The 13,855-nt window shown below is 35.9% G+C and overlaps 1 protein-coding gene across 1 annotated transcript in view; it reads left to right on the top strand.

Moving 5' to 3' along the window:
* LOC139711543 (uncharacterized) overlaps positions 1 to 385 on the top strand; it is a 31,837-nt gene extending 31,452 nt beyond the window's left edge. The window contains exon 6 of the mRNA XM_071623418.1: positions 328 to 385. Within this exon, the coding sequence (XP_071479519.1) occupies positions 328 to 385 (58 nt within the window). The remainder of the gene's footprint in view (positions 1 to 327) is intronic.
* The last annotated feature ends 13,470 nt before the right edge of the window (positions 386 to 13,855 follow it).

Here is a 13,855-nt window from a genome sequence, read left to right as displayed (position 1 = left end):
CTTCATATTTTTGTACTACTCTATTATCACGATAAACAAGCATCTTTGATTTTGTATAACTGTGTTTAAGAAAATATCATTTTGTATTGTACTTTGTTTGAAATGAAATTGATGAAATGAAATATGAAATTCCTCACGCGTATATGCAAATCCTTTGACTGCTTTATAACAGCTGTCGCAACACAGAGTACAATCATAACTATTTCACAAAGTATTGATTGTTTGCCATAAAGCAAATAAGATTACAACATTATAGAAATATACATGACGTTGTGTTGTGACATTCTATTTCTGTTACATTTTTAAATGTCTTCCTTTGTCTAACAGAGATTCCCCAAGAGATCATCTGTGGTTAAGATGGAGGAGGACTTTCCAGTTCCCCTAAGAGCGATAATCGTGCGCATACATGTAATACTGGCAAAACATATTCGCTTTAATGTTGAACTGTACGGCGTATATTCGAATTCTCAGAGCTCTTAGAACGTGAAAGGGTCGTCATCATATTATAAGACAATTCTCTATCAGAATCAGGATTGTAACTATTTTTCATCTATTTCATTTTATTTATCTTCTCACTTTTGTTGGATATAGATAGTAATTCGATCATTAGCTCATGTAATAGTGTTAATCTGCTCATTCTTTATTAAGTCATCCTCCTATATAAAAGTTATTCAAATATCTAATCGTAGTTCTTAAATTGTAAACAAATCTACTCGACGCTGATAAAACTGCTGTAACATCTAGCTGTTTATGTTGTAAGATCTATTAAACATTATTGTTACTGTCTGCAAAGGCCTCTCTTTAATGTGTGTTATATACAAATTTGGTGTTCCCTGTTGGAGTGACTTGCTCTCAACAACATTTGATTAGTCTGTTCTGTTCTTGTATGATTTACCACCGTGTGCGAAATGTGTACTAACATAACCCATTTTGAACCATTTGTTAAACAAAAAAAAAAAAGGTTTACTGGGTGTCAGAATTTTCGAGGTATTTGCTCAATAACTACACTCTTGTAGATGTGCTATCTCTTTTGATAATGTAGTAAATCGTCGTGTTCCTATTCTCACGCACGGACATTTAACTAAGATCAATGAATCATTCATATACGTGTATATATATATATATATATATATATATATCATTATTATTATCATTATCATTATCATTATCATTATCATTAAGAATTCATCAGATAAAGTGTTAATTTGAGAGGAACTAATTCGATGTTGTTAATCAGAGTAAATAAATCGCCTTGCATGCAGTCCGTAAAGAATCAGAAGGGTTGTGTCACTCTTTCCTATTGATTTAAAGAGGGACTGTACGTGTACTAGCGAAGATTCGTTGAGCATTTACTACGTATTTGTGTGGAGAACCATGAATCATATTCAAGGACCTCCTCGCCAAATATGAGCGAAATCTTTGCGTCAATTGTTTTACTTCCTGTTATAAGTATTTATGTGTAATTAGTTGTTGATGGAATATTGCATTTTGAAAGAGAATTGCATTTGTAGCATATGTATATGTAATAATTAGGCTCAATTTTTTCGATAGACTGTTTAATGTAAATGATTATTGTATCGCATTGTTTTGTTTCGTTTGTATATTTACATCAACAATTCAGCCTCTGGGCTGCTATGTATTTTACTTTTGATGAAATAGACCAATATCTATCTATCTATCTATCTATCTATCTATCCTGCATGGTATTACGACAGAAATGTGGGATTAGGTACGAAAGGTAATGACAATTATCTTTATCGTTAAAAAAAAATGGAGAATTTGTGCGTTTTGTCTGCAGAAAATAAGAGATATGGGTGAAATATTTTACTATACTACTGACATTCAAAGTTTCAGTCCAACGGGTATGAAACGCGTAATCCTACTCTGAGGGCTGACAACAGAGGGCGTGGGACAAAATGGATTACGGATTTCTTACGATTACGGTTTTTCAATTTCTTTCTATTACATGCTGTGGCGTGTGAATGACATGATAAGTCGTTTATGTTCTTCGCAGTTTCAAAGACTTGCACTCTGCTAACGATGCCTTTGTATGTAATGTCAGATAAGATTTCCATGGGGTTGAAAAGTATAAAACTTACAATTACATAATTATTCCAATAAACGGATGGAGAGTATAATTGGGGAGGTCATTATCTTCTTGGCATTTGAATTGGGATTTGACAGAAGATTCTTTATTTTCCTCCAGTATTTTAGCCTTTATTGATTTCTTGGGCTTCAAGGATATATTAGAGATCATAGGTCTACTTTTGCAACTTAGACCAGGCATCCACTAGGGCGCGGACAAGACGCGGACAAGACCCGGAATGCAAATTTGGTATTCCGCACTCTTTCGGCAACCTGTCCGCACGTTCCTGAACGTGTCCGCTCACTGTCCTAAACATGTCCGGGCGTTTCCGCACCTTCGGGAGAGAGAGAAAATTTCCGCGTCCAAATTTTGATCGGGACCAAAATTTGGACGCGGAAATGAATTTCCTGACACCTTCGGCAACTTGTCCTGACGATGTCCTGAGGACATCCCGCCTTTCCGGAACCCTTCCGCATCTTCCGCACACGCTCCTGAAAGAATCCCGCGGTGTGGGGGAAGCTTTGCGAATGAAAGCGGAAGACACCTGGGGGGTGTTTCATAAAGCTGTTCGTAACTTTACGAACAAGTTACGAGCGACTGGTGATCAGTTTTTATTTGCTATACTTATCAGAATGTTCATAATTCAGCACAAGAACTGATCACCAGTCGCTTGTAAGTCGTTCGTAACTTTACGAACAGCTTTATGAAACACCCCCAGGAATGTTTTAGGACAACGCGGAGCCAATGCGGATCTATATATGCAAGTGTCCGGAACCGATGCGGACATTTTGTGATCCAGACACGAAAGTGTCGACTCGTTCAGCGAGCGTCATGCCAATAAAACGCAAAACGAGCCAGAAGGGAGGTGAGGCCCCAATGCAAATATCCCCATTTTTTTCAGAAATTATTTTTCATCTGAGTGACTTTCATGGTTGCCATTACCTACTATGGTACAATTTCTTTTATGTTGTTTTCTTATTTTATTTGCGAACAAACTAGGTTGTCCCATGTTACAGCCCAGCTGAAAATTCACAAAAGTATGTGAAGATACACTCAGAAAAAAAAAGCATGTAAACACTTTTTCAAGGTAACATTTCTCATAGAATTTTTTGACTTAATGTTAATATATCATATAAACATGAACAAGTGGTTATTCATACGTAAATGCTCTTCTATAATACAATATATTAGAACAAAAGAAAAATTTAACACAATAAAAAAGCATGAATTCAATTGCAAAAATATACCTATGGTCTCATTACAATGTAATGTCTTTGAAGCCCAAAATAACAATGAAAGCTAAATATAATGGAGGAAAATGAAGAATTTTCTGTCGAATCCAAATTCAAGTGAAATGAGAGAAAAAGCAATATTGACATAGGGTTGTGAATTGATTTCTCAAATTAGCAAAACTTTAAATTATATTTGGTTCTCGAATTTCTCTCTTACATAACTTCTTACATAATTTAACTGAATGAATGAAAGAACTGTATTCTATTCATTTAATCATTATTTGTGCCCTTGCTCTCTATGCCATTTGAAGTTTGAGTTGTCAAAAGAAAATAATCAATTTCCCCTTTAGTTTCCCACTTTGATTTTGTTTGAGGTTATAAAGAGATAAAGACAACGAAATCTTATTTTTGCTATTTCATTCATGTCTTTCATTGTGTTAAACTGGTCTTTTTGTTATCATTGTTATCTGAAAGGGCACTTGCAAAAGAAAGGCAATATGTCAATTTTTCCAATGTTTACTTTTGTGCCTTGGAGGACACAAACGAATTTTTTCCATCTGCAGCGGTTTTCTATATCTATGTATCATATTGTCTGGCATTCTGGCTGTTGTAAATTACGCTGTCTGGCGACCCCAGCATTTTGTCAACATCCACGCGAACTTTCTTTGTGCGCCGACACATGACAGGTGCGCACTACATTCTCCGCCTTTGTCATCGCGCCGAGGTACGCGTATTTCACATTCCAACAGTAGTCGGATTTTCATAAACACACCCCTTGTTTTGCTGTCACGGAAACAAGCTACCAATTAGTGGCGAGCTGTGTATCTTCACCAGCCAATTACCACTCTCAAAGCTCCTGTCCGTGACACGTTTTCTCCGACCACGCTGTTTCATTTTCCACGCTTCCTCCCTTCACGATTAGCTTTCATCCAGAGAGCACGTCCTAAATGAGAATGCAAACATCACACGGCCAATGTCTCTGAACACAGATGAAACTTGTGTGGTCATGCCTATTGCGATCAGGACTCGAATCATTGATTAAAAAAAAAGATCGGATCACCTTAATTTGTCTCTAGTTTCATATTATTTCGGGCTGTGCAATACAACCTACAGGGACACTGTTCACCTCTTCTGGTGCCCTAGTGTATTCTACCACTGATACGGTCGTCTACCACTCCTGCCGGTGGCGCCTTCAGCTCCAAGTCCCGTTAGCCACTCGGTGAGTACTAGTAATCATTAGGTATTACATTGTCAGGCCCACACCATAATACAGTGTACCTACACATCCATGCGTAAGGCTTTGTGTTGTATTGACCTACTAGGTTAATAGTCAATTAAAATACCCTTAATAAAATGGTATGTATAAAAACATTGATTTTCATCAAGATATTCTATGAAAATTATGAACTCGTAAAATAATTGTTTAATTTCTTTCTTTCTTTTTTTTCCCTGCTGGGTGTATATATTAAAGTACACTCTAAGCATCAGCAAATCATTTCAGAAATATTTTACCTGAATGATTTTCGTAGTTGTTATTACCTAATAATTTTATCTTCTCTTCAACAACTCTAAGTTCTTGCATGAGCGTCTCATACTGGCCATATTGAAGTCTCCTTTCTACTGTCAACCATGGTTTTACCCACCATCTGTGACGTCTCCTTCTCCTTCCCTTGAGGGCCAGGACAAGTGCTAACTGAGCATCTCTCTCAGCTTGTATCTGAAGCAATATCGCAAGTTGAATTCCGGCTGGTGCGATCTCCATGACGCCTAGCAGTCAAATGAGGAAAATTTAAAGTCGGCGCGAAATTAATACCTTTCCATTTTCCTGGTATTGTCCGCAGTTTGTCCGCATGTCTAACTTATGTTGTCCGGAAGGCATCCTGATTGTCCGCGTTCATTCCTGGTGTAATCCTAGATGTTTCCGCGCTACCCGACTACGATTAGCATATTCCGAGGTATTTCGCGCTCTTCCGGAGTGATTCCTAGGAATGTCCGCAGTCAGTCCGCGGACAGTCCGCGGACATTCCTAGGAATGTCCCAGGACAAGCCGATTCACACACTTATTCCGCGTCTGACGCGGACAGGATGCGAAATGACAGAATTTGCTTCCACAACCCTTCCTGGGCTTGTCCGCGCCCTAGTGGACGTCCGCCCTTAGTAATGTGTTTACTAGTATTGCATTAAATTTGTCTTTTGTTCCTTTGTAGAGAAATATAAAGATGGTCACTCATACGTAAAACTTTCCCTTTTTATTGACCAAACAAGTCAATAACGAATTAAATCACCTTTCATTTGGTATATATTACACTAATTTCTGACCAAATATTCTACGGGTTTTTGTTTTTTGTTTTTTGCTGAGTTTATATATATATATATATATATATATATGATATATTACTTATATCATATGCAATAGAATCCAACCCTGATTTTTTATAATCACTCGCAACAGATGATAATAAACTGTTTGAAACTTTTGATAATTTTCATGTGAAAAGATTACTGAACATGATGATATTGATAATATATTAGTAAAAATGTAATACTGCAAATTTTTAACCCTCTTTCGCATTGTTCAATTCATTAAGCATTCAAGTAACATGAAAATAGCTAAAGTTTTCCCCAACTTCTACATCGGGCAATGGATATGTGATTTACAACAGGGCTTTATCATTGCTTTTTGAAAAAAAAATTGAGAATATTATTTATACAAGAATAACATTTAGATTTCTTAATAACTGTATTTCATATTCTGATTTTCAGTTTTGGTTTGAATAGAAAAAAAGAGATGCCTTACTAACAATATGCATAAAGTAACTACAGCAACTAATATTTATTATCAATTTTTTTTTAATAATCCTGAACCAAAGGCTTTTGCTACAATTGATACCACCAACTCTTATAAAAAATAATGTCAGTACGCTATGAGAGGAAGGGTCTGGGAATGATTGTATACACAGGGCGTATCAAAAAAAAAAAGCCCCACAACATTACACTTTTGAAAAAAAAAATTGTCTAAATTACATTTCTAACTATTTGGAAGATTTTTTTTTTTCATATTTATGGATGCCCAATAGTCTTATCTAATATCAAGTGCAATCAACAAAACAAATTTTTGTTCACGCTTGGCTGAACACTGACGCTCTTTGTCCAGAGTGTGAAAAATGACTTGCGCCAAATTGAAAGAAGATGGGAGTGCTCCCATTCAAACAAATTGCTCTTTTGCTTAAAGCTTTGAAAATGTTATGATAGTCTGAGATTTTTTGTTAGCTACATCATAATTTCAATGATTTCATTTCTAAATCAATTGGTGAGAATTAGAGTGTGTAATTACTTCAAGATCTGTAAAGCACAGTTTTTCACAATACGCGGACACATTGATACCATATTCCAGTTATTCATTAATGCGGTAGTGGTACCAAATTAATCAACATTCAAATCATTCATCCCATTAATCAATCAATTGATTGACCAATTAATCAATCATTCAATCAATCAATCAACCAACCTATCAATATATCAACCGATATATCAGTCAATCATTGAGTCGTTCAATCGATCAGTGAATCAACCCAATAATCAATTAATCACTTTTCAGTCATTGAAATAATCCATCGGCTGAATGAACAAATAAACTAACAAATAAATCAGTTTTTCAAACATTGATCAGCCTTTAATCCATGGGGGGGGGGGGGGAGGTGATATTCCCTATGTCTATCTGCCACTTTTTATAAAACATGCATACAATTGTGACTGACTGACTGACTGGCTGATTGATTGATTGATTGATTGAATGAATAAATGAATGATTGATTGCTTGCTTGATTGATTGATCGATTGATTGTATTGATTGAATGATCTGAGGATGCTTTAATTTTGTACTTTTCTTCTTGACTGAGTGACTGGCATGTGGGTTCGATATGTCTGTGCATGATTTGTGATAACTGTGCTAAAGAGATCTTGATGTTGTTAATCAACCTTCCATAACACAATGAAATTATTTAAAACAAGACAGAAAATCGCCAGAAAATTCCTAAACTAGCATAACATAATCACAACTATGAGGAAAAGAGCAATTTGCTTGAATGAGAACACTTATTTGGACTACTGGCTGTATTTTCCATCTTCTTTCAATTTGGCGCAAGTTATTTTTCATGCTCTGGACAAAGAGCGTCAGTGTTCAGCCAAGCGTGAACAAAAATTTGTTTTGTTGATTGCACTTGATAGATGAGACTATTTGGTATCCACATATATGGAAAAATCTCCAAATATTTTGAAATGTAATTTAGACAAATTTTTCAAAAGTGTAACATTTTTTTTACAAGCCCTGTATATCTTACAGATAAAACACAATCTGTTTTTGAACCGAAATGAAAACATTTCATCCACGCACAAACTTCCATGTGGAGTACAATAAACAAGTCTTTTTCGCTCATCATTAGTCTTCATGTCCATTAATTGCATACTATATTCTTCATGTGAGCTATTCTTTGATTTGTTTGGTGATAATTCTAATAATCCTAACATAATTTTGTTTCAATCAAACCCCATAAACTTTCATGAAATAATGAATGATTCTTATTAGAAGGTTGGTTTTTTTTTTCCCAAGACATTCCATTGCTATAGAGTTTTAATACTCGAGTTACTCTTGACTGCAATCAGCTTGATTTTCGATAACAAATAATGTCATCATTGTCGTACTTGTTCCAATGCAATTTTTATTTCATAGACAAAGATTCCCACGATTTTAATGATTGTGTCCTCACATAGTGTATATTTTCTTGGAATTGTTCAAGGCTTCCGATACCACTATTCACAATGTCCTCCTTTATCAAGCAATATATCAGTGGAAATACCCTGGAGTGGATCAAGAATACACTTTGCAAATACACTCTAAAAATGCGGGGTTAAAAGTGACCCCGAACGGGGTTGAAAATGACCCCGCATACTTGGTCAACTATGCACTAACCCCGTACGGGGTCACTTTAACCCCGCATTGCGGGGTCACCCAAAATGACCCGGCAGCGGGGTTAAAATCTAACCCCGGCGGGGTTAGAATTCAACCCCGTCGCGGGGTCATTTCTGGATGACCCCGCATGATTGCGGGGTCATTTAAAAAATAACCTCGCATGACTTGCGGGGTCATTAATCCGACCTTTTATGGGAAGCCAAAAATGACGAATTATTTTCACAAATGTCAAATTTTCACATCAAATTTGATAAACAGATTTACATGAAGCTTATTTGTTTTTTCTACCCAGAGCAAAATGTAAAGTACATATCAACATGATACGGCATTCCATGATCATTGTAAAGAAAGAAAAGAAAACGAAAGCGTACATTTAGAGTCTAGCAAGCAGTCTTGAAGAATCATCGATCACTGGCGTAATTTGTATGCTTTGTAGTGATCAATACCAAAATATAAGAATCAGCTCTGCAATGATTCCCTCCTGCTTATGCAGATTTTGGAGAAAGTGGGCGTGTGTCAAAAGATGTTATGATTCTAGATATGACTTGTAATTGTAGATAATGATTATGAATAGATAAGTACATCAGTTTTCCTGGGATTAGAATAACGATTTTAACTTAGTGTAAAATGTAAAAATAATTTCAGTTTTATACAAGTAACACAAAAGCACACAAATCACTGCAAAGTATTCGTTTCTCTCCCAATTTATTTAGCACTACAATTCTATCAGAAGAAATTCAACATTTGATCGTGATCATTTCATTTTATTCTTTGTTACAAGCATGCGTTTGTTTACAGTTGGATTTAAAAAATAAAGCTAACCAATTTACAATTGGACGAAAATCAAAGCAAACCGTTCAATAATAGGGTTCTATAGTGCCCGGGGCCAGAGTTGTCTATTTCTATAGCGAGAGACCGCCGATGTGTGATAAAACTAGAGAGTTAGTCTGAAAGTCTGCTAGTCCTTAGACTTTGATTCGAGAATGATAGGGCCAGGACGTCCAATACTAAGTAACTGAAACTCACTTACGTGATTAGGAGAGTTAAGCTGCGTCTGCGATAGGTTTAAAAAGTACATAGATGAGAAGATGATCCGTTCGATATAGCCTACATTTATAGAAATGTTGATTTATTCCATATTCCAAGTTGGTGGCGTTGATCAGAAGGATGATGGCCTGGAAAGGTGCCACGATGTCAGTGAATTCGTTCCAGCTTGGCTCAGTGAAGAGCTCGATCGGCGGCTAGACTAGATTTACATGTTCCTGATTTCCCTGGGCCTACCTGTTTACGACGACGATGATGACAAGATGTGTCCAGCCCTACCTCGACGATGACCTACATGTAATTTAAATTTCAGGCGCAAAGACAAACATCTCAGCAAAGTTCGATCTCGCGACGAAGAAACACCTACAAGAGCACGATGATTAAAATACACCTTCTGTTGCAACAAATCTAGAAGTAGAACTCTCTTTACTTTAGTTGAAGCTGACGATGTCGATGTCGATAAACAGTAACCGGCGGCGGCTCCAACTATACAGTAGCTTCCGTATCTGTACACTTTCGTCTGAAATGAGAACAGTGTATGGTTTACGTAGGTGTAGGATTCAAAATCAGAATAGGAGCCCAATAGTTCCGTAAAAACAAAGTTGAGTTATCTGCACGTTGTAGTAGAGCGGTTAAACCCTCAAAATCATGAGAATTGTGCAAAATTTGACTAAAGTATGAAACGTTCACCAGTGTTAGTACATACCATAAGATTCATTTTAAGATCAGGAGGTAAGTCTGATTTGACCTCTGATGACCTCCAGAGGTTAATGAACTTTAAATATCAGAATATTGATGTTTGGAGGCATTTGTGAATGATAGGCTTAGATCTTGGTTACGCTGCACTAAATATGCATTTGTACTACAAATCTTCTGATTCCACAGGGTATTGACAGGTTTCTACCTTTGACCTCTGATGACGTTTAGAGGTCAATGACCTCAAAATACCATAATATTGATCTGTGATGTTATTAGTTAATGATAAACATGGTTAAGATGTGCAAAACAAGCATATCTGTTTTGCAATGAAACTGTCTTCATATTCCAAAGAGCAAAGACAGGTTTCTAACTCTGACCTCTGGTGACCTTTTAGAGGTCAATGACCTCAAAATATCATAATATTGATCTGTAGTGTCATTAGTTTATGATAAACATGGTTAAGATGTACAAAACAAGCATACCTGTTTAACAAGAAATTGTCTTTGCATTCCAAAGAGCACAGATAGGGCTCTACCTTTGACCTCTGGTGATCTTTAGAGGATGTACAAAACAAACACAATTGTAGCCAGATGGCTACTAGCACATGTTTATAATAAAGAATAAAATAGAATAGAATAGAATAGGATAGAGAGTAAAAGAAAACAGAACACTGCGGTCGTTTTCCTAGACACCCTGTGAGGTCAATATATGCTCAGTCTTTTCTCCTTCTTGGAGTTTACGAAACCGTTTATCTTCCTTCCAGCTATTTCCTTTCTTTTTTTTTCTTTTTTTTGGTCAAAACCACCTCTTCCAAGAAAATTCTATGGTCATAGGAATTTATGAGTTTGATGTTGGCTACTTTCCGCGCTAGTGGTCAGCACTCTCCATCCAAAAGCCCCGCGCCAAATTACGGGGAATGACGTGATGACATGTTTTTGCCCTCTGATCCCCAAACATAAATGACCCTCTGAGCTGGAAGGTGGCCCTCCTGCCAGAATTTATCCCTCTATTTTAGCATTTATTGTTTAGTGGAGTGGGTCAAACAGGAACTCCATAGACAAATTCAGGGGTAATGACCAAGAACAACGATGACGTTGGTTGCCATAGCCTAAGGACACTAATATTCATTTGGTTTATCATTTTGATATCCAAGAAACAATAAAGTCTTTACCAGTGGTTACAGAGAACAAGTGAATGAAGAAACTAAAAGAGAGTGGGCGAGTTAATCAGAATTAGAGATGAATCATAGAAAATTGAGTTTTCACAGAAACGAAAAGAAAAGAGAAGAGAAGTCTCGCTCTACCACGTCTACATATACCACAACGCCTACGGATATCTTTGTTTCACATTGTTTGTGGGGAAAAGAAAAGAAAAAAGAAGTCAAGCTTCATGAGAGATGTTCAGATCCCGCTAGACACCACAACGCCTACGGATGTCTAGGCTGAAGGTGGGTTTGAATGTATTATAGGGCCGATAGAGCACCAACAGTAAGTGCAGATTAATTGGCACGCTATCTTTTGAAGAGAAACAATACTTTGTTTCACACAAGATGAAAAAGCAGAAAAACAACTGATAATCATCCGCTCATGTAAAATCAAGCAGAAGTTTTTCAAAACATTTCAAGAGGCATCTTGGTGAGTTACAGTCTGTTAAACATGCCAATATACACTCTTAGAAAAAAGGTTCTTTTGAGCACCATTAAATGGTTCTCAGCACTGTCACAATAGCGACACCCTTTTTTTTTTTTTTCTTAGAATGTAGTATGTGAATTGATGTCTGTGTGTTTTCTGTGTGTTTCACACGCAGTGCTGGTAAGTTGCTTCACTGGCACCATTCTTAAAGGTACATTTGTACATATCTGCATTGAAAATGTGCATCACAAACTCATTTGAAATTAAATGAATTGAACTAAATTTCATCTCATCAGTCGAACATTCGTACAAAACCTACATATTAGCAATACATAAGCATATCATACATTATCGTTGACACTGGAAAAAAAAAAGCAAGGATAACACACCCATGCACACACAGTTTCACAAGCATGAATACAAACGTGTACATGAAGAGTTTGTTTGCAAAAACCGATAAGTCCATATTTGCCAAATGGAGATATTTGCGATTAAAGGTCAAGAAAAATAAAGAGAATAATAAGAAATGTTTTGTTTCTTTTGACCATAACTTCAAAAATGTACCTTTATATGCAGTGACCAATATATCATTTGAAAGGTATTATTTTGTATTTTATGACAGAGACCGTTCTTCAAAATCTTCAAAAATGGACTTATCGGATTTTGCAAACAAACTTTCACATGTACATGAAATTCACCAATATTTTTTCATGAAACATCACTCAATAACTGAAAACCATAGAAATTTGCTCTTTCACAAATTCGCAGAAATGTATTTATTTACCTTAACTTTTACAATCTAAAGGTGAGGTTTGTATTTGTCATGTTATAATCTGTCAAATATTCTTAACAAAATGTTTTCATTTGTTCACTAATTTTTTTTCCACAATATGTGTCATTTGTGTACCGAGCAGTTCTTGAAACACCATCACACATCTCTGTACAGATGATATGAAATAGCAAGAGGTGCATCAGGCTTTTGAAATACATAACAAAATTTCTAATTCTCTGTGAAATAATTCCTGCATGGATGAGATACAGTAATTGTGTCAGTCTTAAGATAGGCAGAAGTCAAGTACATTACTTAAGAAGTATGAGGAACTTTTTCCACATATTTGCTAGTTTGTTTGGTGTTGTTGTTTTTTTCTTTTAAAGCATATTTGTCCTAAAAGCAATTACAAAGGGCAGGAAAACAATTCCATTAAACAGGACCTTTGGTATTGTCACAGAAAACATATATGGCCATTTTTACAATCAGTGGTGTAAAACGCAGTATTGGCACTAATTGGTGTATAACTTTCTCATACACTGACAGATATGCATTATTTTTTCTCATAAACTTACCACCCACAGTGTCTACCTTGGGTACCTTAATGAACTTTCCTCTCTTTTTCTTTCAGATGTGGCAGGCACTTACATGCTTGAAATCCAACACTTTTGGTGTACTCACTCTGACATAGTATTTTTGTCAGAGCTAGCATATTAAATTGTTTATTCCTTTTCATTATTTGTGTTGCTGTTGTGATAGACAGGTATCCAACATTAAGAACTATTATGTTTACCAGGTTCTGCTTTGTCTTCTTTAAATACTGAAATTGTCCAAACTTTATGTTTCGGAGGTGACATTTTCCGTTAACAATTAACCCCTCTTTTGAGTTAGCTCTTGTTCACAATTATAAAATTCAACTTTGCTAATTTCCATCAAAACAGAATAGTAATCAATCTGACTTAACTTTGATCCAAAGATTATTTAATTCAAATAACTTATCATTTTTTGGTGAGCGTTTATAAATTTATGTAACTTTTCCGTTAACATTTCTGTCACCTCCGAGACAACAGATTTATGTATTTAATTTTTTTTATTCTTGACATCAGTTTTACATCACACTTGCAAAAATGTAACATATCCCCTCACATTATCTTTGAAGGAAGGTAGTAGAAATATAGCCTGTTGTTTTCATTTCGGAGCAATTTACAATTTTCCGTTAACACTTGTCACCTCCGAAACAATTGTCACCTCCGAAACAACAGGCATATTATATTTGATAATTTCTCGAAGACAAAGCAATTTTGTTTGATTCTGTCCAATTGACAGGAATCTCTTTTGGATGACAATAGTAATATGGCAACAGGAAGTGAGAATATTCTAGGGATTAATAAAAGATTCAATAAAAACTAAAAATTACTGTTTCGG

This window comes from Diadema antillarum, unplaced genomic scaffold (assembly GCF_040938485.1).
Source record: "Diadema antillarum isolate AM-2024a unplaced genomic scaffold, OU_Dant_1.0 seq00001667_RagTag, whole genome shotgun sequence".
NCBI lineage: Eukaryota > Metazoa > Echinodermata > Echinoidea > Diadematoida > Diadematidae > Diadema > Diadema antillarum.
The sequence above is the reverse complement of the archived record's forward strand: the minus strand, read 5'-3'. Positions and strand labels throughout refer to the sequence as shown.